The sequence below is a fragment of the Ornithorhynchus anatinus genome, chromosome 4 (genome assembly GCF_004115215.2).
Source record: "Ornithorhynchus anatinus isolate Pmale09 chromosome 4, mOrnAna1.pri.v4, whole genome shotgun sequence".
Taxonomy (NCBI): Eukaryota; Metazoa; Chordata; class Mammalia; order Monotremata; family Ornithorhynchidae; genus Ornithorhynchus; species Ornithorhynchus anatinus.
In genome coordinates this window covers 86,524,771-86,550,233 of record NC_041731.1, presented here as the reverse complement: position 1 = coordinate 86,550,233, position 25,463 = coordinate 86,524,771, and the positions used below count along the sequence as shown (strand labels likewise).

The window sequence follows — 25,463 nt, the reverse complement described above, 5'->3', positions numbered from 1 at the left end:
CATTAAACCCACATATTCAATCTGTCACCAAATCCTTTTGATTTTATCTTCACAAAATTGCTAAAAATCTGACCTATCCTCTCCATGCAAATCACTACCACACTGATCCAATTATCTATCCTATATTCCATCTTGACTTCTGCATCTGCCTCCTCACTGACATCATGGCCTTCTGATTCTCCCCACTTCAGTCCACACTTCACTCTGCTACAGGGATCATCTTTCTATAAAAAATGTTAGGTCCATGTCTCCCCAGTCCTCAAGAACCCCCAAGGGTTGCCTATCCACCAGCACATCAAAGAGAAACTCCTTATAATGAATGATAAGGCTTTAAAGCACTCAATCAGCTCACCAGGCTCCTACCTAATGAAGATCTGGCTACTGTTTGGAAGCAGAGGCTAACAGATGCACATTTCCCCCAAATCCAGTCTCACTAACTCTTGAAATGCCATAGAATGTAGTGCTCCCCTCTTCAAAAACCTCCAATTGCAACCCATCTCTCTGAGTATTAAGTTCATCTCCTCTAGACTGTAAGCTTTTTGTGGGAAGGAACTATGTCTGCTTATTGTTATATTCTACTCTTCCAAGCACTTAGTACAGTTGCTTTGCTCACAGTAAGTGCTCAATAAATACTATTGAATGAAAACACATTATGATTGGATTTCAGGTTCTCCAGCAGTTGTGCCATTTTTACCTGACTACTTTCCTCTTCACTACATTCTGATTTGTACTCTTGGCTCCTTCCAAATTAGACACCTACTACAACTTGGCCTAATTCCCCCTTATTGTGCCCTAACTCTATCTACTACTGCTAATCCACTGCTGATGTCTTTCCTTTGCACTTCTCACCTCCAATGTACCACACTGGCTCTTTCCCATCTTCAAAGTCACCCTAAGAATTATCTAATTTTCATTGTCCTGCTCATGTTTATCAGCCCCTGCTTGGAATTCCTATGCATATATAACCTTTTACTAATAAAATAGATTGATTGACTATTTTCATTTCATTTAATCTCGATAGTAATTTGAACTTCTTATTTTAAATCTTTACCTACTGTATTTTACTATTTTCATCTGTCTGCCTGAATTAGATTGTAAGATCCTTAAAGATTAAGATCCCAAAATAAGATCCTAAACTCTTAATATGTTCCTCTGCACACAGAGTAATGATTCTTTCATTCACTCATATTTATTGAGCACTTACTATATGTAGAGCACTGTACTAAACATTTGGGAAAGTACAATACAACAATAAACAGTGATATTCCCCACCCACAACGAGTTTATAGTCTAGAGGGAGGGAATGGTCTAAAGTCAGGTGACAATGATGACAATAAGTGTGTCAATTAGTCAATAATTCTTAGCTGGAAGATCACTGGGAATTCAATGCTTAATTTGTGCTAGAACTTGCCAGGTGTCTCTGGTAATAATGTTTGGAGGATTGACCACTGTGGGTTTGTTACTCGGGTAGCCCAGTAAGCATTATGAAAGTTAGGATATGTATTAATTACATATATTTTATATTTCTAAGTCTTTAACACATTCTATTCCATGAACTAGTCTTTCAATCAACACGGGTTGAATATGAGGCAATCATTAATGATAATGACAATAATACCTTCAACATTCAAAATCATTACAAATTGAAGACAATTTTTTTGTCATTTATTTAAGATTGATTTTCTAGGCCTTGGAAAAATTACAAATTAAGCCAAAGGCAGCACTCTTGTATTGAGGAGGAAATAATTTTGGCTTTGTTTCTGGGACTTTTACTGTAATGCTGAGTTTGACTTCTTAAATTAAGATTCTGATCATGTAGATTACCACATATTAATTTTTGTCCAGTCAAGAAGAATTAAAGACTTACTGGTAACATCAACATTGTTCCAGGAGGACCAGCTAAACCATCAGCCCCTGGTAGACCAGGACGCCCTGCTGGGCCCTGCAAAAATAAATGCAATACATTAAAGATTAATCAAGATTCATTGAAAGCAGAATATCTTATCATAATCTACAGTTACACAAGGTAATTTGCATTCCTTTTCTTCTCTTTACCACATATTTTCATTTGCCCAATATGTTTGAGTAGTATATTTCTACTAGATGATTGCTTTCATAATGTTTGCCTTCATAATATATGAGCTAAAGGCAACTTGATTTGGACTGTGCTAAATTTATCCTTTTAAAATTCAAAAGGCGAAAGCCCGTAAAAATAATCTGAAAAATAGAATTTTCAGTTCCACAAAAGTATGAAATACAAACTTGAATCTTTCAGTTGAAAGTAGAGACCTATACAACATATGAACAAAAGCTTGGCAAAAAGTTAAATTAATATTAACTGTGGCATTGGGTAAGTGCTTATTATGGGTCAACTGCTACCCAGCTGAGCTCTGGGGAGACACACACCATTCTGGACAGAAACAGTCCCTATCCCACATGTGACTTACAATCTAAGAGAGAGGAAGAATATGTAATTGCCGTACTGCAAATGGGGAAACTGAGGCATTGGGAACGTTCACAACTTGCCCAATGTCAATCATCAAGTTAGTGTTAGAGTCAGGATTAAAACCAAGGTCTTCTGCCTCTCACTGGGCCACACTGCTTCTCCATTCGACTTTTAGAGACCAATTAGGTTTCATTTAGCATTGACCAACACTGATCATTTTTGTCCATTTAACAACTGTAAAATTATACTAAAAATATTAGGGTATTACCAAACAGTAACTATCTTACAAGGGCATTTAACTCATTTAGGGAATTGCTTTAGACTAGAAGGGACTTTCCTTAGTAGTTGATCTCTAGTGTGAAACGAATCTCTTGAAATTTCCTAAAGCAAAATTTCAAAGCTCAAACAATCCTTAGTACCTCTAATACCTTAGCTGTGCCATTCATCACATTTGTTCTTAAGTATAAATATTCTGCTGGCATAACATTCTAAGAAACCACAATTCTAATCATCCTTTCATTAAGCATAATTAGTTAATTTAGTTAATTGTGAGTTCTTCCAAAATCAATTAATCCAGAATACTAAGAAGTAGTTTACTTCATAAAGAGCATATGGATCAAATCCTTGTGAAAAGAAAAAAATAAATGGTTATGGAATTGACTTGTTTTTCAAAATCAATTAAATGCAAAAATGTAATCTGGAGTGGAAATATCATTCTAAACATTCTAATTTTTTTTCTAAGCACAACAGTCAAGTAACCAGTAAATAGTTGGGTTACCAATGGCTATAGCTTATATAGTTGTTTATGCAGAAATCATTTATGTGACCATTTTAACTTTGGCAGTTGTATATTCCTTGCAAAGCAGAATTCAGTGTAATTTAATTCATAATTTGACCCAAATAAAAGTTTCTTGATATGAGATGAAAATGTGGTCTTTCAATAACAATATGATGGGTATTGCATGTGTCCCTTTGAGGCTTTCTGTAAAAGGTCCTATTATAGTAAATATATAAAGTCATTCTGAAAAGAATTCCTTATGGTGTTCCTGCTTAAATCTTAATTTAAACTTGATAATTGCTTGGATGCTCAATTTATCATTCAATATTTTCCAGTTATACCATCTTACTAAATGAAACCCACCAAAGGACTTAAAGGAAGTGCTGGGCAGAGTTCTAAGTAATGTATGCTTCCAATCAGGATTTCTGCTTTTGCTAGTCCCATTACATCCCATAAACAATGTACTGAATCATCACCATTAACTTAGATGTTTTATCAAAGCAATAGAAGACAAAGAATGTTATGATGTTTTAAGTTACATTTATAAAAGTTAATTTTGAACATTGTCTATTTTCAAGAGACACCATTATCCTTCATATAACTCTCCTATTCTACCTCCAGAATGTGCATTTGTTCTTTTAAACTTTGCAGACTTCATTAATACAACATACATTTACTTACCCGCTCACCAGGGTCACCAGGAGGGCCTGTTGGACCTTGTAGTCCAGGTGGGCCTGTGAGACCCTATCAAAACACAAACATATCAACACAACAGTAATTATTTCTGTAAACAAAAATCACATAGCATACACTTGGAAATTAGTCCAATTCACTAATTCACTTCAGTTAATTCACTAATTATTGGCCTAATAACTCCTTTAAGACAGTGTTATATTCAGGAGCAATTTTGAATCTGGTTCTATTTTTCTCTACTGATTTTTCTTGCTATTTCTCTAAGGAAATTCTAAGGAGAGAGTAGTAACAGAAAGCATTACCAGGAAAATAGAAAGAGGCAACATAAAATTTGAAACTAAAGTGAGATAAAAATGATTACCTATTACGGAATATATAACCATTCAATGTTCAGAGAGTAATATTACTAGACTTGTACTCACTTAAATTAATACTAACTCTGTCTTTTCTCTACCTCTTCCTACCCCACTGCCCTGCTCCTCTGAATTAATCATGGATCTTCCCATAATCTCAGCAATGTAGAAATAAATTAGACTAACCTTATCAAGGAAGAGAATGAAAAATGTAAAACCTTAAATCCTGAGCTGGAGTTCTCTAGAGAGCAGCAAATTGTTAAATTCCAAAATACTTGAATTCCAAAGGAAAGACCCTAAGTTTCAACCCCAAACTTCTAATATAGGGACATTACAGTTTTCTGAACTAACCTATCAAAGAAATATGGATACATAAGAGGTTTATCCATTTAATCAAAATATTGTGAAAAGTAAAACATATTTTAAAAAAAAAACACATACAGAGGGTCCTTGTGGTCCTGGTGGTCCTTCAATAAGCATTCCCTACAAAAAAATAAAGAGAGAAGCAATTTTGAACACATTTTTTATTAAATAATTTTGAATGAACAAGAACTCATTAACAACAAAAATCCTTTTTTAATAGTATTTGTTAAGCACTTACAATGTTCTAGGTACACTGTACTAAGCACTCTAGGGTACATACACATTTATCAAGTTGGACTCAGTCCCTGTCACACATGGGGCTCACAATCTAAATCCCCATTTTCATATGAGGTTACTAAGGCACAGAGAAGTTGTGACTTGCCCAAAATCACACTGCAGACAAATGGTGGAGCCTGGATTAGAATCCAGGTCCTTCTAATTCCTGGACCTGTTGCCTACCCATTATGCAATCGTGCATCTGCATTTCTTCTAAATAAGCCTTATCAAACTCCCCAAAGTCAGTTTGGTTTCAAACATATTTGGGTTAAAGAAAAAAAATGAGAGCTATGAAATTTGATTTACTGATATGGTAATAAAACTCAAATCTCCTCCTTTCTAGTGACTTGCGTATTGCGGATGGACCGTGAAAGATTCCAGGAATATTTCATAATGTATGAAATCACAGTAATATTTTAGGGGAAGAATGCTTTATGGCTGTGTCCTCTTCTGCTAAAACCAGGTAATCCTCTCCACAAATTAGAGACAGTTTCTTATAATTATGTCTAAGGATATAAGCAATACTATTCTAGGGTAGTTCAGTTGTCCCTAAAGTAGGAAGCTATGGGCATGTTTGAAAACAGTGTGGAAGAAGTCATTGGAAAGCAAGCAGTTGAAGATGGTGTTTAGGGAGGGAAGAAGAGGCATTGAGTCCTAATGGATAAAGCCTGGGACTGGGAGTCAAAATAACCTTGGTTCCAGTCCCAGCTCTGCCAATTGTCTGCTGTGTGACCTTAGGCATGTCACTTCATTTCTCTGTACTTGTTACCTCATCTGTAAAATGGGGATTCAGACTATGAACCCCATTTGGAACAGGGATGGAGTCCAACCCAATTTGCTTGTATTCACCCCAGAGTTTAGTAGAGTGCCTAGCACATAGTAAGTGCTTAACAAATACCAATTATTATTATTATTATTATTAAGAAGGGAGGGAGCAAATGTTTTCATAAGATGTAAAGGGATGGGGTTGGATCCACAGGTGGAAGGAGTGGATTAAGGAAAGGACAGGAGATGTCCTCTTGAGATACTTCTGGGAAAGATGAGAAAGTTGAAGAAGGTGCAGGAGGAGGGAGGGACTGTGGAGGGGCAAGGAAGATTTTTGGGAGATCATGCCCGATACTGTTCATTCTTTCATTCAATAGTATTTATTGAGCGCTTACTATGTGCAGAGCACTGTACTAAGCGCTTGGGATGAACAAGTCGGCAACAGATAGAGACAGTCCCTGCCGTTTGACGGGCTTACAGTCTAATTGGGGGAGACGGACAGACAAGAACAATGGCAATAAATAGAGTCGAGGGGAAGAACATCTTGTAAAAACAATGGCAACTAAATAGAATCAAGGCAATGTACAATTCATTAACAAAATAAATAGGGTAATGGAAATATATACAGTTGAGCGGACGAGTACAGTGCTGTGGGGATGGGAAGGGAGAGGTGGAGGAGCAGAGGGAAAGGGGGAAAAGAGGGTTTAGCTGCGGAGAGGTAAAGGGGGGGTAGCAGAGGGAGTAGAGGGAGAAGAGGAGCTCAGTCTGGGAAGGCCTCTTGGAGGAGGTGAGTTTTAAGTAGGGTTTTGAAGAGGGGAAGAGAATCAGTTTGGCGGAGGTGAGAAGGGAGGGTGTTCCAGGAGCGCGGGAGGACGTGGCCCAGGGGTCGACGGCGGGATAGGCGAGACCGAGGGACGGTGAGGAGGTGGGCGGCAGAGGAGCAGAGCGTGCGGGGTGGGCGGTAGAAAGAGAGAAGGGAGGAGAGGTAGGAAGGGGCAAGGTGATGGAGAGCCTTGAAGCCTAGAGTGAGGAGTTTTTGTTTGGAGCGGAGGTCGATAGGCAACCACTGGAGTTGTTTAAGAAGGGGAGTGACGTGCCCAGAGCGTTTCTGCAGGAAGATGAGCCGGGCAGCGGAGTGAAGAATAGACTGGAGCGGGGCGAGAGAGGAGGAAGAGAGGTCAGAGAGAAGGCTGACACAATAGTCTAGCCGGGATATAACGAGAGCCTGTAGCAGTAAGGTAGCCGTTTGGGTGGAGAGGAAAGGGCGGATCTTGGCGATATTGTAGAGGTGAAACCGGCAGGTCTTGGTAACGGATAGGATGTGTGGGGTGAACGAGAGAGACGAGTCAAGGATGACACCGAGATTGCGGGCCTGAGAGACGGGAAGGATGGTCGTGCCATCGACGGTGATAGAGAAGTCTGGGAGAGGACCGGGTTTGGGAGGGAAGATGAGGAGCTCAGTCTTGCTCATGTTGAGTTTTAGGTGGCGGGCTGACATCCAGGTGGAGACGTCCTGGATGCAGGAGGAGATGTGAGCCTGAAGGGAGGGGAGAGGACAGGGGCAGAGATGTAGATCTGCATGTCATCTGCGTAGAGATGGTAGTAAAAGCTGTGAGAGCGAATGAGTTCACCGAGGGAGTAAGTGTAAATGGAGAACAGAAGAGGGCCAAGAACTGACCCTTGAGGAACTCCAACAGTTAAAGGATGGGAGGGGGAGGAGGCGCCAGCGAAGGAGACCGAGAATGACTGGCCAGAGAGGTAAGAGGAGAACCAGGAGAGGACGGAGTCCGTGAAGCCAGGGTGAGATAAGGTATGGAGGAGGAGGGGATGGTCGACAGTGTCAAAGGCAGTAGAGTGGTCAAGGAGGATTAGAATGGAGTAGGAGCCATTGGATTTGGCAAGAAGGAGATCACGGGTGACCTTAGAGAAAGCAGTCTCGGTAGAGTGGAGGGGACGGAAGCCAGATTGGAGGGGGTCTAGGAGAAAATGGGAGTTAAGGAATTCTAAGCATTCATTGTAGACGACTTGTTCTAGGATTTTGGAAAGGAACGGTAGTAGGGAGATAGGGCGATAACTGGAGGGGGAAGTGGGGTCAAGAGCGGGTTTTTTTAGGATGGGGGAGACGTGGGCATGTCAATTTCCTCAATGAAGTAGATGGCCAGGTTATTAAGGACAAGTGTAAGGGGTGATGGGGGTTTAAAGGATGTAAGGCGGGAGTTATATGTCTGGAGAAACTGGCAAGGGCAATGATCTTGGATGTCAATGAGGATGGAAAAATAATTTTGACAGGCAGAAGAAAGCCATTAAAGCAGGTAAGAATAAATTTGAGGTGGATGAGTTCATCTTATCTAGATTTCTGCCAGCAGTGCTCTTTAGCTCATGCACAAGCGGGAGAAAATGGACTCTGAAGGTAATCCACAGCTGTAGGTTAGTGGTATGAGATCCCTTCTGCCTTTACAATTTCTCCTGGCAAAGAATTCAATAGGTGTACTCCTTGCTGTAAAAAATAACATTTACACATTTGATGGATGTAAAGATCCAAAAGGATTTCAGCATTAATAATAATAATAATGTTGGTATTTGTGAAGTGCCTACTGTGTGCAGAGCACTATTCTAAGTGCTGGGGTAGATACAGGGTAATCAGGTTGTTCCATGTGAGGCTCACAGTCTTCATCCCCATTTGACAGATGAGGTAACAGGCACAGAGAAGTGAAGTGACTTGCCCACAGTCACACAGCTGACAAGTGGCAGAGCCAGGATTCAAACCCATGACCTCTGACTCCCAAGCCCATGCTCTTTCCACTGAGCCATGCTGCTTCTCTAAATTAATAAAATGGGGAGGTTTCTACAGGACCTGGAGTGAGTTATAAAGGACTAGAAGTGTTTGGTTTTTAAAGAAAGATGTATGGGGATCAAAGACAGGAGATTGAAAATGGAGGAACTGAGGCACTTGTGTCTCCATAAACTGTATGAAGTGTACTTGTTACTTATCACTAAGCAACATCAGGAACAATTCTTCCCATTATGAATTCATTTTCTTCCTCTCTCGGCTATTTCTGTGCTAGATGAGACTAATAAGTCCAAATGGGGACCAAGAAGGGCAGCTATTTCCATGGGCTAGAGTGGCTAAGAGATTACAATTCTCTTCTTGGGAGCAGCATGTCAGCAAGGCTTAGTGGAAAGAACACGGACTTGGGAGTCACAGGTTGTGGGTTCTAAGCCCAGCTGCACCACTTAGCAGCTGTGTGACTCTGGGCAAGTTACTTAACTTCTCTATACCTCAGTTGCCTCATCTGTAAAAGGGTGGTTTAAGACTGTGAGCTCCACATGGGACAACCTCATTACTTTTTATCTACCCACAGTGATTGGCATATAGTAAATGCTTAACAAGTACCATCATCATCATCATCATCATTCTTGTACTACTCTATCCCCTCCTTTTCTCTCAGACAGCAGGAGGCTTCAAGAGTCAGATTCCTTAAAGTAAACTTGTATGTCTTTCCCTGTCCAACCAATAGTGGTTAGACAATTTAGAAATATTTGTAGCAGGCCAAACTACAGTTGGAAAGATCAAAAGCTTATGGGATAAAAGGAGTTAGAGGACTCCTGGCTTTGATCACAACTAGGGACTCTAAAATAATTTGTGATATTCAAAGGTAAACAGTGTCAACTGGTTAATTATATGCTGTTCAAGTTAGAAGGAAACCCAATTACAATAATTGTTATAAATAGCAATTCCTATGTACCTGGCACTCTAAATTGTGCTTCCTATTGTTACTATATCAACAGTTCCTTAGCATTATACAGTGAATTAATTATAATGGTGAATTTTGGAAACTGAATTTAAATAATTACAATTAAATTATCCTTAATGTTAATTAACTGTTGATAGAATGTAAGAAGTACAGTGTAATCTAAATGAGAAGGGGTAGCAAGTGAGAGTGCAGTCAGCTTCAAATTAATATCTAAGGAATGAATCAATTGTATTTATTGAATGCTTACTGTGTGCATAGCAAGAAATGCCATGGTAGCCAAACTGGTCTTTAGAAAATTGAGCATAGATATTGGGGAATATATACCATTCTAGAAAATAAATTTTAGGGTAGGTGATAACAGCTGCATTGCTAAATTAGTTATTACAGGATTACATCAGTAACTTCTCCCACATCTGAACAACCAGATATTTGGGCAGGCAAAATATATTAGGAAGGAATTTCTTAATGAGTGATGGAACTTTTTTTAATAGTCATGAAGGAAACATGCTATAATGACATTTGTTATCATTATGACTGATTTTTAAATTACTACTGGTTCTGACCATCAGAGGTCCATAATCAAAAAATACAGAAAGGAGGAAGAAAGCAAGTCACTGAGAACATATTCCTGAAGTTGAGTCAACATCAGTCGGCAGCAACTCTAGACTCTAAGATCCCTCTGGCATGCCCGTGGGTCTACCAACTCTGATTTACTGTACTATCCCAAGAGCTTAGTTAGCGCTTAATAAGTACCATTGATTAATTTGCAAAGCAATTTAAATTGATCTGTCACAATCTTAGTTATTGGGATTAGGGTGATGATGAATGGACTGGAGTAAAAGTAAGGATTATAGATGTGGATCATTTTTGGTTTTGTCAACAATTGGATTAATGTTAACTAAGTACTGGATGAATTTTTGGATCACCCAAAATGCATTACCTAGAAAATAATTATTTATATTAATGTCTGTATCCCTCTGTAGACTCTAAGATTGTTGTGGGCAGGGAATGAGTCTGCTTATTGTTGTATTGTACTCTCCCAAGCACTTAGTACAGTGTTCTGCACACCATAAACGCTCAATCAGTATGATAAAATTGATGAATGAATGAACAATCCCAACAGGGCCAAAACTGGATCCTGGCTCTCTTGCAGATTTTTTGTAAAATGGAAGTGAATTGTAAAATCCTCAAGGGCAGGAATCATGTTTACTAATTCTAGTGAACTCTCCCAAGCATCAAGTATAATGTTCTATATACAGTAGCTGCTCGATAAATATTACTATTTTGTACTCTCTCAAGTACTTAGTACAATGTTCTGCCCAACAGTAAATGCTCAATAAATACCACTGACTACTTGATTGACTGATCGAACCCAGAGAACACCGGCAGGGAAAGTGTTATCAAAACTTCTTTCACTTTAAGACAAATGAGAAGCAGCATGGCTTAGTGAAAAGAGCATGGGCTTGGGAGTCAGAGGTAGTGTGTTCTAATCCTGGCTCCACCACTTATCAGTTTTGTAACTCTGGGCAAGTCACAACTTCTCTGGGCCTAACATATCATTTGTAAAATGGGGATTAAGAATGTGAGCCCTACTTGGGTCAACCTGATTACCTTGTATCTGCCCCAAGGCTTAGAGCAGTGCTTGGCACATAGTAAGCACTAAACAAATACCATCATTATTATGTATGGAAACCTACAGTCTCCCCACCCTAGTAGATCATTCCCTCCTTGAGCAATTAATTCTCTTGTTTCAATGGACTTTTTGAGCATTTGGCTTCTGTACATTTTTTTATTGCTAAGAAGGACTAGCCTAATAGGTAAACAATATTTTTCATAATAATAATAATTATAGTATTTGTTATGCGCTTACTATGTGCCAAGCACTGTTCTAAGTGCTGGGATAGATAAAAGGTAATTGAGTTGTCCCACATGGGGCTCTCAGTCTTAATCCCCATTTTACAGATGAGGGAACTGAGGAACAGGGAAGTGAAGTGACTTGCCCAAGGTCACACAGCAGACAAGTGGCTGAGCCAGGATTAGAACCCATTTCCTCTGACACCCAAGCCTAGGCTCTTGCCAATAGGCCATGCTGCTTCTGCATGATTCATTCAATCATAATTATTGAGCTCTTAATAAGTGCAGAGCACTGTACTAAGCACTTAGCACTGTTAAAGACAATCCCTACCCAACAACAGTATCACAGTCATGATCAAAGCTAAGAACCTTATATATCATGAACACAAGTCAGTGGTCTTGACAGTCTAGTCCTCTAGACTGTAAGCTCATTGTGGGCTGGGAATGTGGGAGTTATACTGTTATACTGACCTCTGCCAAGTACTTAGTACATAGTAAGTGCTCAATAAATAAGATTGATTGATTGGCTGATTGAGAAACAATGGTCTGGCTTGTGAAAAGGATGAATATATGAGAAATTTTCTGTCACAAACACTGCCAGAATATGAAATAACAAATGATGACCATAGCTAGAGACTATTAGGTGATATTGCTGGTCTATAAAAAAATAAAGATAAAAAAATGTAAAAAAATAAAGATAAAATATCTGCATTCATACTCACAGGTTCAACTACAGCTGCTTCTCCTTTTTGTCCTTTTTCTCCATATGCGCCATGTCCATGCACCTTTCCAGTGAAAAACAAAAATGATTTGAAACTCATCTTTCATTCATTCAATAGTATTTATTGAGTGCTTACTATGTGCAGAGCACTGTACTAAGTGCTTGGAATGAACAAGTCAGCAACAGAAATCTGAAAGTAATCTCCAGCAAAAGTCAGGAGTAACATATACACTATTTGGAATATATGATCTGCCTAAAAGCCACTTCTTTGGGATCACTTTCAAGATCTTATCATTGAATAACGTCCTTTATAGGTATCCTTGCTGGTTCTGGACACTGCTGGAGTCACACACATCAATTCCGTCTCTTCCAGGCCCACCCTCCATCTTTAGAAGTTTGGCAAATACTGAATATTCAGAAACTGCCTTCCTTGTTGACCTGAGACCCTGAATCCAAAGATTAGCACTTCTCCAAATGTGACCCTAAGTGACAAGATGATGCAGCACAGGAATCAAAACAATAGTATGAGGAAACAGTGACTTTTCCCAGTCTTCTGAATGGGCTTTTCACTTAGAATAAAAATTACCCCTACTAACTGCCAACACTAATAATCTTTCCATATCTGTAACTCTGCAATGAAAGTTACTCATCTCCGATCCCTCCAGTTATTCTAGTAAGAAACTTTTGTTTACACAATCTCTTCTGGCATGGCTCCCCTCATTGTATTGCAAATTAGATTCACAACACTGTGATGTAATTATTCTGTTTACTGTTACAATTTGGTGTGGAGAAATGTTAACCTAAGATATTGAGTGTTCTTTGGAAGTGAATTGATCTGTCCTGCTAAGAACTTATTAGTAGCTGCCTTGGTCTTCAGATATTTGTATTTTCATCTTCACCTTCCTTCCTCTCTTCACCTTACCAGAGAACCTATTCTTTTCTATCATATATCACTTTTCTCACTCAAAAGAACCTATCATCACAATTTGTCCTCCCCCTTCACCTTACTAAATCTTTCCCTCATTCCACCCTTCAAAGTTTCAGAAAGTTTCTGAAAAAGAGAAAAGATCTTAGGACCACCCTTCTTCTGCTATTCAGAAACCTTATGACTCTTCAGACATTCTTTGGAAGGCCAGGAGGAAGTGGCTATAGGAAGTGCTGTCCTCTAGTCAAATTTCCTCCACCAGGTTAGGACAGTAGCATGTGTTCCTTAAACAAACACTGATCATTTCCCCACCTTTGAGGCACACTTTTCTTGGATGGTGAAGTTTTATTTTAACTTGACTGATTCAGAGAAAGAGCAACTTCTACAGAACTAAAGTGATAGGGGAAAAACAAAAAACAATTTACCTATGCTGATTTGGCCTTTGACTATGTAAACTGAAATAGGTTAAATATAATTATAATTGGAAAGTTAAAAAACTATTAATCCTGATGTGCAAAACATATTTCATTTTGTGAGATCAAATAATTTTGGCCATTATGAAATGACACTTTTTATAAATCTTAATCCACTTCTAAAATAGACTTATCAAACTCGACAAAAAAGAAATAAAAAGTTGGGATGAAAGAAATAGTATTGACTGCTTAGTGTATCTCTTACTGCTTAGTATATACACATTATTTCTTCATTATACACACACATACACACACTTTTCTAAGTTTAAACAGCATTTCTATTTATAATTTAGCAAGTTACATTTATAAACAAAATTTCAGAAGAAATAAGAATTCACATTGAAGTCAAAGCAATAAGAATATTCTCATATAACATACTCCCTTTGTGGCTTCAGACATATTTACCAAAAGCCTAGGAAGATGTCTTCCCCTCAAAACGAAAATGAACAAGAAAGAATCCATCAGTGATCTAAGAAAACCACAATTCACCCAATGCCAACTTACACTTGTCTCTGTGATATCAGTCTCAGCTGGGACACCAGGACCAAACTCTTCCATAGTGGGATTTGTTGGTTTTTCTTCATATTCTTTATATTCATAAAAATCATATTCTCCCAAATCTCCATCTATTGGGAGATCAGAGTCCCTGCCGTCTACTCCTTTGTTTCCATATTGGGATTCCTCAGGATTTTTTTTCTGGGAATTATAATCCTCTCCAGTTACGTATTCTTCTGTAAATACTTCTTCAACCGGATTTGGCTATTTGCATCAGCAGTGAATGATTGGAGAATAGGAGGGATACAGGGTTATTATTAGTAAAGACAATTAAGCATTTGCTGGTGTAGATAGCACGATAGCAGTCATAAAAAGCTAGATTAGTAGAACTCTAGCAAATAGTTTTATAATGAGAAACTGAAGTTGCGGAAAGCTAATCTTTCAAGGAAATTGAAAGATAAATCTACATACACAGGTATGTTAAAAAAAATTACTTTCAAATCATTTTTTTCCACCAGAAACTTGGAAACTAGCTTACATGCAAAGATGTGTATTTTGCTGTTTCAACAGCAAGGTACACTGAAGCTATCCTGCTTGTTTCCAAACTTTTAAGCAAAAATTTACATGAGTAATATTAAAAGGCAAATTTTCCAACACTTTCAGAATTCCGAATTAAAAAACAAATACTATTAAGGAAGTGAAAGTAATACTGTAGTATCCAGCATTAAGTATTTCAACTTCTTTTATCTTTCTTGATTTTGCAGAACACTTAGAATTCAGTCAAGTAAACTCTTCCAATGTTACTTTTACTGTCTACAAAATTCTAAGAAAAATAAGTTGAAAATGTGATAACTAAGTATACTTGCACTTTCCAACTCTTCAGTGAAGAGGAAAAAAAAGAACTCATGAATCCTGGAATTATTTTAATGATGTTGTATTAGAAGTATATAAAAAATGGGAAAGGTGTATTTTGCACTGTGTCTAGTCCTCATTTGAGGAATATGCTCAAAAAGAAAATGAACCACAATATTAAAAGTTTCCCTTATCCTATTTGTACTGTCACCAAAGATGAGCTAGCACTCACTGTTCGGAGCATAGGGATTCTTTACTTCCCTGATCTCTCCAGATTCTTTGGTGCAGCCAGAGTTTATCTAGCTAATGCCTTGCCTGTTTCAGCCATTCCTTTGCTGCTGTGAAATCAGCCAGCTACTCATTCTTGGACTGACCATATGTCCCAGAACCTATCTGGAATTTTGTTACTTGTCCCAAGAAATTTTAGAAAAATATGAAAATCTCCAAGATACTGAAATTATCCTGGAACAACTAGTCAGCCTATGCTACCATTTTATTACTATTATTACTCACATAAAAGGTTGGATTTCCAGGTTAGAGCCATATATTTCTAGGATAAGTACTACTGACATACAAGAAAACCTGGAGGACATTTCACGTGCATTTCTCCCCCATGAATCAATCAATCAATTGTGTATATTGAGTGTTTACTGTGCACAGAGCACTGTACTAAGCACTTGGGAGGGCACAGCATGGTAGATATGTTGGTAGATAGTTCCCTGCTCACAACAAGCTTACAATCTAGAAGAGGAGAGAGGTACTAATATAAATTGCCGATTAGGTTTGTAAGAGCTGTGGGGGTGAGGGAGGAGTGAATAGAGGCACAGATCCAAGGGCAAAGGTGACACAGAAGGGAGTGGAAGATCAAATGAGGGCTAAGTCAGGGGATGCCCCTTAGAGACTTGTTTTCAGTAAGGTTTTGAAGGTGGAGAAAGTAATCGTCTGTTGGGTCTCAAAAGGGAGGTCATTCTAGGCCAGAGGCAGGTGTGGGCTAGAGGTCCCCCATCTCCCATTTTCACATATGTAGAGGAGGAAAGCTTGTTGAGGGCAAGAATTATGTCTATCAACTTTATTTTAATGTACTATCCCAAATGCTTAGTAATTGCTCAATACTCAGGACCCAGTGGCCAGTTTTCCACAAAACACAATAGGGTCTTCCCTTTTGTGCTTCATTCAATCACTTAATTGTATTTATTGAATGCTTAGTGAGTGCAGAGCACTGTACTAAGTGCTAGGAAAGTATAATACAGCAATAAAGAGAGACCATCCTTGCCTACAATGGGATCACAGTCTAGAGGAGGCATGCAGTCTCCGTGGGCTTTGTCCTCTAGGTCCCTAGTATGAATTCTGAACACATTATGTGTTAAAAACCAGGCATTCAGCACCCTAACCACACTTGAAGCAGCATGGCGTAGTGGATAGAGCACAGGCCTGGGAGTCAAAAGGTCAAAGGTTCTAATCCAGGCTATGCCACCTGCCTTCTGTGTGACCTTGGGCAAGACACTTTGCTTCTCTGTGCCACAGTTACTTCATCTGTAAAATGTGGAATGAGACTGTGAACCCCAGTGGGACATGGACTGTGTTCAACCTGCTTTGCTTGTATCTGCCCAAGTGCTTAGTACAGTGCCTAGACATAGTAAGTCTTAAGAAATAGCATTATTATAATTAATACTATTGTGTGCCCAACTGTCCTGCTCAAGTGAGCAAAAGTGCGGAAAAGGAGATATGACGTTAAGAGCCAGAATTCTATGGTACCAAATTAACTGAGACATTGAAGTCTTCACTCTTAAAGCAGCATGAACATTAAAAGAAAGTTAGGTACTCACTAAAGTACTCCCAAAACATCCTTCTGGAAAGGAGTACAAGGAAGGCTGACTAGTTAACCAGGAGGAGTCCCAATTCTAGGGTATTTGTACATCTCTCATCTTGGGAAAGAAGCAGTATTGACTAGTGGATAAAGCACAGGCTTGGAAGTCAAAATGACCTGGGTTCTAATCCTGGCTCTGCTATTTGTCCACTGTGTGAACTTGGGCAAGTCATTTAACTTCTTTGTGTCTCAGTTACCTCAACTGAAAATGTGAATTCTTACTGTGAAACCCAAGTGAGACATGGACTGTGTCCAGCCTGATCAGCTTGAATTTAATAATAATAATAATAATGTTGGTATTTGTTAAGCGCTTACTATGTGCCGAGCACTGTTCTAAGCGCTGGGGTAGACATAGGGGAATCAGGTTTTCCCACGTGGGGCTCACAGTCTTAATCCCCATTTTACAAATGAGGGAACTGAGGCCCAGAGAAGTTAAGTGACTTGCCCACAGTCACACAGCCGCCAAGTGGCAGAGCTGGGATTCGAACTCACAATTTACCCCAGAGCTTAACACAGTGCCTAGCACAGAGTAGGCACTAACTCAACAAATACAATAAAAAGAGAGAGCCTATCCTCCAGATTGTTCTAAACCAGTATGCAACATTCAGTTTATGTAATTTACTTCATTTTACCCAGCCAGGTACATGTGAGGACAATTCTTGAAGCAACTAGTCCTGTACATGATAACTTCATTTTATGATCAAACATATTGTTTGCCAACCATTTCCAAAGTTAAAAATTTGAATTACAGAAATTATTCTGATCCTTTCCTTTTCATGTTCATAATGGGTAAAATATGATTTGAGTTTTTTAAAAGGGTTTTTGGTTTTGAGCATCTCAAGCACACAAAAGGGCAATTTCAAAGGGCAATCTGAAAGACAACTAAACACTAGTCTCTACCAAAATTAGCCACTCTGAAAGGCCACTATTGATTTAAAAAAAATGTGTACTTTATATTACTATTTGAAATTCTTAGAAAAATATTTTACCAAGAACTTTCCTGAAATACAATGTTTCATCCTTCATCTGCAATTAAATGAATGCTGCAATTTTAGTTTCATCCTAGCAACTGAGGATATATTTAATCTCTCAATCTTTGAATTTGATTTGAAAAAAGTTCCAACATCACTTTATGACATTTAAGCCAGAAGATACTGAGCATTGCCTATGGCACTGCAGGTGCCATAAAGAAAATGGAAGCTGCCAATTCAACGTTATAGAATGGCATTTGCATGGAGAGATACATCTACATTGCAAATTCTGAATTGGCTGAATAAAGAAACTAGTCATTTTAACTATTCATCAGAAACAAATGCTAGTTTCTCACTTACCTTAGCAAATAGCACGAAAATGAAGAATTTTCAGAGACGATTGATTTCTTTGGAGTGATGTAATGTACCAGTAAATAACAAAAAGTAGCCCATATTTTTAAAGCAATTGATTTTGATGTACAATTTTTTTCCCCAATTTTATTACCTCATTGGGTCCCGATACACGACGGGGAGTTTCGGTTTGGTAACTCTCTGCAGTCCCATAGTTGTACTCCTGGAAGTCATCAACAACATTGGCCTAATGATAAACAGGAAAAGGAGTTCATTCAGAACATGATAATGCTTGGTTGTTCAGGTTTGAAATTGAGTTATGGTATTAGGTGGAAGGGTATTCATCTAGTGGGGTTAGGTCTAATATATGACTCATCATCAGAGATCTTCCAGTCTTGACCTGGAAACGATCTTGATATTTTTTCTTTGCTACCATTACCCCTAGTTTGGCTTTTGCTGCTGTCTGGTAACTTTTCTTCTTCTTGGATGCAAATTTTTCAGATTTTTTGGGTGTGACCTTTTGAGATTTCTCCTTTGATTTAGGGGCCACTGTCCTCTTCTTCTTTTTGGAACTGGATTTCCTTTTCTGCAAAAATGCGGTGAAAGATGGAATGGACAACATAAATAAAATGGAAAAGAAAATATAGGAAGCCTGAATGAAAGGAGATTAAGCAAAGGACCAAATAAATACTGCTGCCATTCCTCCAGGTCAAGTGCTGTCCAAAGAAAACAACCAGTACAGATACACAGAAAGGACTGCATGAAAAGAATATGAAGAATTGAATAAGCAGATAGAATGAGATGATAAACCACACGATGATGGATAGGAGACACCACATCACAAATCGACTTGTTTCCTTTACCTCAGTTTGTGCTACTGTTTCCTCAATTAGGGTGGGTCCCTCAGTTACAGATTCAGCCTCTTTATAATCTGCTTCCCCATACTCATATTCATATTCGATTATATCTTCAGGTGCATACTACATTGCAGAGGAAAAAATAGCAGGCAGTTCTATGTTAGTTGCAAAAAAAACCGGATTAGCAGTATTGGAAAGCATCTTAACTTTTACTTTGGAGTAAAGGTTAAGGAAAGAAGGCAACAAACAAAATAAAGTTTGTCTTTTCAAAAGCATCATAAATTTATTTGAACTACTGTATTTTCTTCTTCATAGCACACAAGGACAGCAATAATGAAAAAGCAAGTTTTACTGACAGCAAAATGTAAAATAGTATCTTTGGTTAGGATAGGTATGCAACTCAGTGATTCAATTATATATCCAATTAGAGGTAGTTAACATGGAGCTAGTAGTTATAAATTGAAATGTTATTTTAGGTGTAAGCACATTCACTGGTAATCATTGTTTCTCAGTAAGTTCCTTACAGTAATTTTGAATGAGTGGACACCATATATTTTCTGCAATGCCATCTCTGAAGAAAATAGAATTAGCATATAAATTTTCCATTAATTAGCCAACATTGAGGGAAAAGAAAAATAGTCCCTACAACTATAAATATCTTATCTGACTAGATGCTCTAAATTGGCAATGAGTCACGGAGTCAGACATATGAGACTCTTGCACCTGGGTCATGAACAACAAAGTTAACCTGATGCCATCATTTTCATGGAGGATAAAGAGGAGCCAGATTGTGCCACTGAATTCCAGGAATTATTAATAACCTATGGGAAAAAGAACTATTGGAGACAAGACAAGGTAAATAAGAAGAGGTTAAAGGAAGTTATCTAAACTACCATAGCTAAATAATTATCTTGAAACTTTAGCCTAAAACAAAAAAAAAGCCAAAACTTTTTTTTCCACTGGATATTGGCACAGGATAATTTATCTTTAGATTGCCATTAAGATAACAAAACACTTTATTACTTTGCTCCTACACCTATATTCCAAATATTAATCATACAGAAGCAACTACTGAAGCTAATGCATATTGTAAACTGGTAGGTGTGGAGTGAATTGTAGTCAATCTGAATTTCCTTGCATTCACCATTCAAAAAGAGGAAAAAAAAAATAAACACTTTGAAGGATATTTTGATAATGGCCAATCTGCTGATGGTTCAGTGAATTGTTTGGTCAACTGGCCTCCTTCTTTACAGTGATGCCAGTTAATGTAAAACTCCCTGGAGAATATTCCTTAGAAGTCTTGGGATATTTCCAACAGGGACACTGCCAGACTGAAAATTTCTGTCAGCAGTCTCATTAACTTGGGACAGCCTTCTTCCAAACAATGTAATGGACACCAAATGACAACTATATATATCCAGTCAAAAATTTCCAAGGTTTGGAGGTTATTGAATCCTCCCTGGTTGGAACTTTTAAGCCAGAATGGTGTCAACATGAACACATTTTCCGTTACTCCAGGAATGAAACCCACAACAAAAGAGATATCAAACCGCTGCTTGGCCTAGAGCCATTTTGGTATAATGTTTGTCAAATTTTCAGTTGGAAATAAAGTCAGTTCTCCTGCAATGTAGAAAAGTTCATTCTAGATAAATGTGCATTGTGGGAAGAATGATCCCTATTTCCTCAACTACACTGGACCCCAAACATGTCATGAAAATGCATGCTGTGCAAGAACTAAATGGATTAAATTGGACCAAATGTGATATCTGCTTGTTTTTATAACGATTTCATTTTAACAGTAAAATTATTTTACATTATCTTTATTTACATGGCAGGCCATTTCATTTTGTTTTTATATGAAGTTGATCATGTTCTTTTATTTACATGAGATTTTAAAAATTCTTGCTTTTTCATTATAAATGTTATTATTGTAATGTTTTTCTACTTTATGAAAAAGAATAGTTCAACCTGATATGGATTTAAAAATATGATTGCTTTCAAGTTACAAAAAGCTTGAACATTGCTAGAAACATATTGACAATAATAAAGAGAAGTAAAGGAAAATAATTAGAGAGAAGTAAAATCTTTCATCTAGCTTGCTTTATGAAATAGATATGATTGGATTGTCTCTGTTGCCCGAATTGCACATTCCAAGCACTTAGTATAGTGCTCTGCACAAAGTAAGCACTCAATAAATACTATTGAATGAATTAATGAAGATAATACATTTAGCATTATATTGTGAAGAATGCATCTTCTTTATTTTTACAAATGTATTATTTAAAATCTACTTATTTGGGATTGTATTTCCATTAATCCTGAATGCCAATCTAAAATAACCAATCAAAAATGGTTGGTATGCAATTTCCTGCAGTTATTCAGTAAACTACAGCTAGATTTTCAGAAACCAGAACATTATCAGTTTCCAGAACGATCAATGAGGGGAAACTGTATTGACTCCATAAGAATCCTTTAAAAAGAGGAAAACCATTCCTGTCTTTATACAGGCTGTATACATCCAGTTCCTTCATATTCTTTCCACCTGGCCTCTTCTCAATTCTACTACAATCTAGATTTCACCTCCTCTATTCACAGAACTTCAGAAAGACCAAGTTTAGTAATCATCCAATGACCTCATTCTGTTTAGGACTAATGGATTCTCTTCTATCCTGTGTTTTTTCATATTGTTTCTTAATGGCATGCTTAGTGACTCCTTCTAGAAACCATTTCTAGCAATTAATAATAATTACTGACTGTTCCTTTTCAGTCTCCTTTACTGGCCATCTTTCACCTGGGGATACCCTAACAAGCGCCTTTCATGTCACTCTTTTCCCATCCTCTTGGGAATTAATTAATCAATGGTTTCAGCTATTGCCTTTGCATGGACAGGGAACGTTTCTGCCAACTATGCTATACTCTACTCTCCCAAGCACTCAGTACAGTGCTCTGCACATAGTAAGTGCTCAATAAATATCATTTAATGAGTGAATGAATGAGAATTCCTAAATCTACTTCAGCCCTGAACTCTCCTCCTATTTTTCAATTGTATATCTCTTCCCTCCTCAAAATATCTGCAAATGGATAATCCATCAGCACTTTCACTATTTTAAACACTCAACTCCCTTACTTCCTTCCTAAACCTCTCTTCAAACTTTGCCAATTTAGTTGACATCACCACCAGCCTCTCTCTCTCCAAACAGCACATATCTTTGACTTCTCTATCAGAGAAGCAGCATGGCTCAGTGGAAAGATGCCGGGCTTAGAAGTCAAAGGTCATGCGTTCTAATCCGGCTCTGCCACCTGTCAGTTGTGTGACTTTGGGCAAGTCACTTCACTTCTCGGTGCCTCAGTTACCTCATCTGTAAAATAGGGATTAAGACTGTGAGCCTCATCCCGACTCTGCCCCTTGTCAGCTGTATGACTGTGGGCAAGTCACTTCACTTCTCTGTGCCTCAGTTCCCTCATCTGTAAAATGGGGATGAAGACTGTGAGCCTCATGTGGGACAACCTCATTCCCCTGTATCTACCCCAGCACTTAGAATAGTGCTCTGCACATAGTAAGCACTTAACAAATACCAACATTATTATTATTATCATTATGTGGGGCAACCTGATTACCCTGTGTCTACCCCAGCATTTAGAACAGTTCTGGGCGGATAGTAAGCATTTAACAAATACCAACATTATTATTATTATTATACATTGACCACATTGAGTTTATTCTCTAAACTATACTGACTCTTTATGCCATTCCCTGGATCTATTATTTCCTCTCCAAACTAACCACCTTGAGTAAGCCCTTGTCTCTCCTGGTTAAATGATTGTGTCAGTTCTTCTTATTGGTTTAAGCACTAAATATTCATAATTTGGGCTTTGTGGCACCTCATAAACTGTCCCTTTATTTCCAATCAGCTCTTGTCTTTCATTTCATCCCATCATCTTTGTTCTTCCCAAGTTAGCTTTTTAATTGCTTTCTAACTTCTCACATGTCTAACACATTTTTCATGCCCCTTCAGAAAACTCCCTTGCTGCTTAAATATGCCAAAACTACATTCTCCTGACCTTGAAGAAAACCTCCAAGAGGTACTCCTGATTAATCCCCACCTTTTAAATCAAGTCAACTCTTCAGACACTTTAGCTCACCTGTGGCATATGTGTTTATCCATCAGCACTTATGAAACATCATAATATTAGAAAATGTTCTTATTTACCTATTTATTTCGATCTTTAGTTGCCTTTTCTCACTATTAAGCTCTACACCTCATCAGCTAGCTCAATAAATGCCATCTCTGAAGATGATGTAAAGTCATTTATTTTTAAAAGATAAGTTTTTCAGATTTAGTAAAAATCTGTTGAATTAATTTAAAAAATATAGAACTTTGTTACCTTTAATGCACAGGCAATCCTGATCATATTGTAATTGTCTTTCTCTGTAATCCCCATGATTCTCCAAACCAACCTGACCTCCCTTTAAAGCTTCTGGAGGGGAGAACCTAGGCAACAACCTAGGTGATGATTGGAAAGAAGCCACAGGAATGCAAAGGATGTGAGCGACTTCCAAAGGATTTATTCAAGGGCAGTGAGGATATGAAAGAAACATAGAAGGCCTGGGCTTGGCAATCAGAGGTCACAGGTTCTAATCCCGGCTCTGCCACCTATCAGCTGTGTGACTTTGGGCAAGTCACTTAACTTCTCAGTGCCTCAGTTACCTCATCTGTAAAATGGGGATTAAGACTGTGAGCCTCACAAGGGACAACCTGATGACCCTGTATCTACCCCAGTGCTTAGAACAGTGCTCGGCACATAGTAATAATAATAATAATGTTGGTATTTGTTAAGCGCTTACTATGTGCCGAGCACTGTTCTAAGCGCTAGGGTAGACACAGGGGAATCAGGTTGTCCCACGTGGGGCTCACAGTCTTAATCCTCATTTTACAGATGAGGTAACTGAGGCAGCGAGAAGCTAAGTGACTTGCCCAAAGTCACACAGCTGACAAGTGGCCGAGCTGGGGTTCGAACCCATGACCTCTGACTCCAAAGCCCGTGCTTTTTCCACTGAGCCACGTGCTTAACGAATACCAACATTATAGAGAAGCAGCGTGGCTCAGTGGAAAGAGCACTGGCTTGGAAGTCAGAGGTCATGGGTTCGAATCCCTGCTCTGCCACCTGTCAGCTGTGTGACTGTGGGCAAGTCACTTAACTTCTCTGTGCCTCAGTTTCCTCATCTGTAAAATAGAGATTAAGACTGTGAGCCCCACGTGGGACAACCTGATGACCCTCTATCTCCCCCAGTGCTTAGAACAGTGCTCTGCACATAGTAAGCGCTTAACACATACCAACATTAGAAGGACAAGGAATCTGTATTTTTTTCATGATTTAGTTTATCTTTATAAGCTTTTGTATTTGAAGCTACTTCTTTTCCTTTGTTTTTTATGCTATCACTAACAAATATTTGAGTGTCTAATGGGTGCAGGACATTGTAATAGATGTAATAGGTAAGATGTAATAGATTTCTTCACATACAGAGTGAAGAAATATACTTATCTTTAGGAGTTCAACAGCTAACATGCTACAAAGTTGGCAGAGAAACTCAAAAAGGCTGTCCAATAACCATAATAATTTTATTTTATTTGGGGAGAGGGAGTAAATCTAGCCATTTCACTCCAGTCCCTATTAAAATATTACACAACTAAAATTCAATTTCACTCTTCTAATAGCATCATTTTTATCTTCTGATTTTATCTTCTGATTGTTTATCCTAGTATATCTCTCAATGTTCAATGTGATCAAAGTTGGTCAAGCATAAGGATAATGAAATTAAAGTAAGAAAATGTTTATTAATTAACAGTTTATTAATTGGCTTGGTAAATACCATGTCAAATAAGTTAAAAGAGAACTTTGATGTAATGGATATTTACTTTTATTCATTCTGAAGGCAGAAATATAGAAAGCCAAGCCTCTATGATTGAAATCCAGGTAATTATCAATCTTTTGCAAAATAGTATTTAACTTATCCCATTCTTGTGGGAAGGGCCCTTTACAGATCATATATAAAAGTACACATATGTACCACAATGCAAATCATTGATGCTCCAAGATTCATATCATAGAGTCTATTGTTTTGATTGGCTGCCTTTTCACCTCACCACAGAAGAGCTACACTAAAATGAAAACATGCATATGCAATAGTCATTACAAGTTAAGGACAAAGAAAGCCTAGTGCTTTCTGATGAGGCAAAAAAAGAATATTTCCACTCTGACTCAGGCTTGACATACAATAGCTAGCAGTATCATCATATTGCATTACCAGATCAGCATGCAATTCCAAAGAAATGAATGTACTTTTTAAATTAAATTCTTTTCAAATATACAAGTAGGATAGATCAGCAGCATGTTATCCAGATACAGATTAGAGGAATTGTTTAAATGTGATAAAACACTGTTTCAAGATGATTCTCATCATATAAAAAATATGGTTCTGAAAATCTAGCCTTCTGTTAGAATCAGAAAAACACAGTGACTTACAGCCTTCATGAGTCATATCAGTGCACATTATGAACCAAAATTTAGACATAGAGCCCATGCTTGGGTTATGAGATGAAACCAATGTCCCTCTAACAATCATGCCAATATCTATTGCTGAAAAACCTGAGCATCTATAACTCATA

General features: G+C 38.0%; 1 protein-coding gene across 1 annotated transcript in view; it reads right to left on the bottom strand.

Annotated features, from left to right (window-relative positions):
* COL11A1 (collagen type XI alpha 1 chain) overlaps positions 1-25,463 on the bottom strand; it is a 278,405-nt gene that overhangs the window by 175,706 nt on the left and 77,236 nt on the right. The window contains exons 6-12 of the mRNA XM_029063929.2: positions 18,802-18,918; positions 18,093-18,185; positions 13,907-14,161; positions 12,006-12,068; positions 4,712-4,753; positions 3,906-3,968; positions 1,868-1,942 (exon numbers count right to left, since the gene is read on the bottom strand). Coding sequence (XP_028919762.1) covers positions 1,868-1,942; positions 3,906-3,968; positions 4,712-4,753; positions 12,006-12,068; positions 13,907-14,161; positions 18,093-18,185; positions 18,802-18,918 — 708 coding nt within the window. The remainder of the gene's footprint in view (positions 1-1,867; positions 1,943-3,905; positions 3,969-4,711; positions 4,754-12,005; positions 12,069-13,906; positions 14,162-18,092; positions 18,186-18,801; positions 18,919-25,463) is intronic.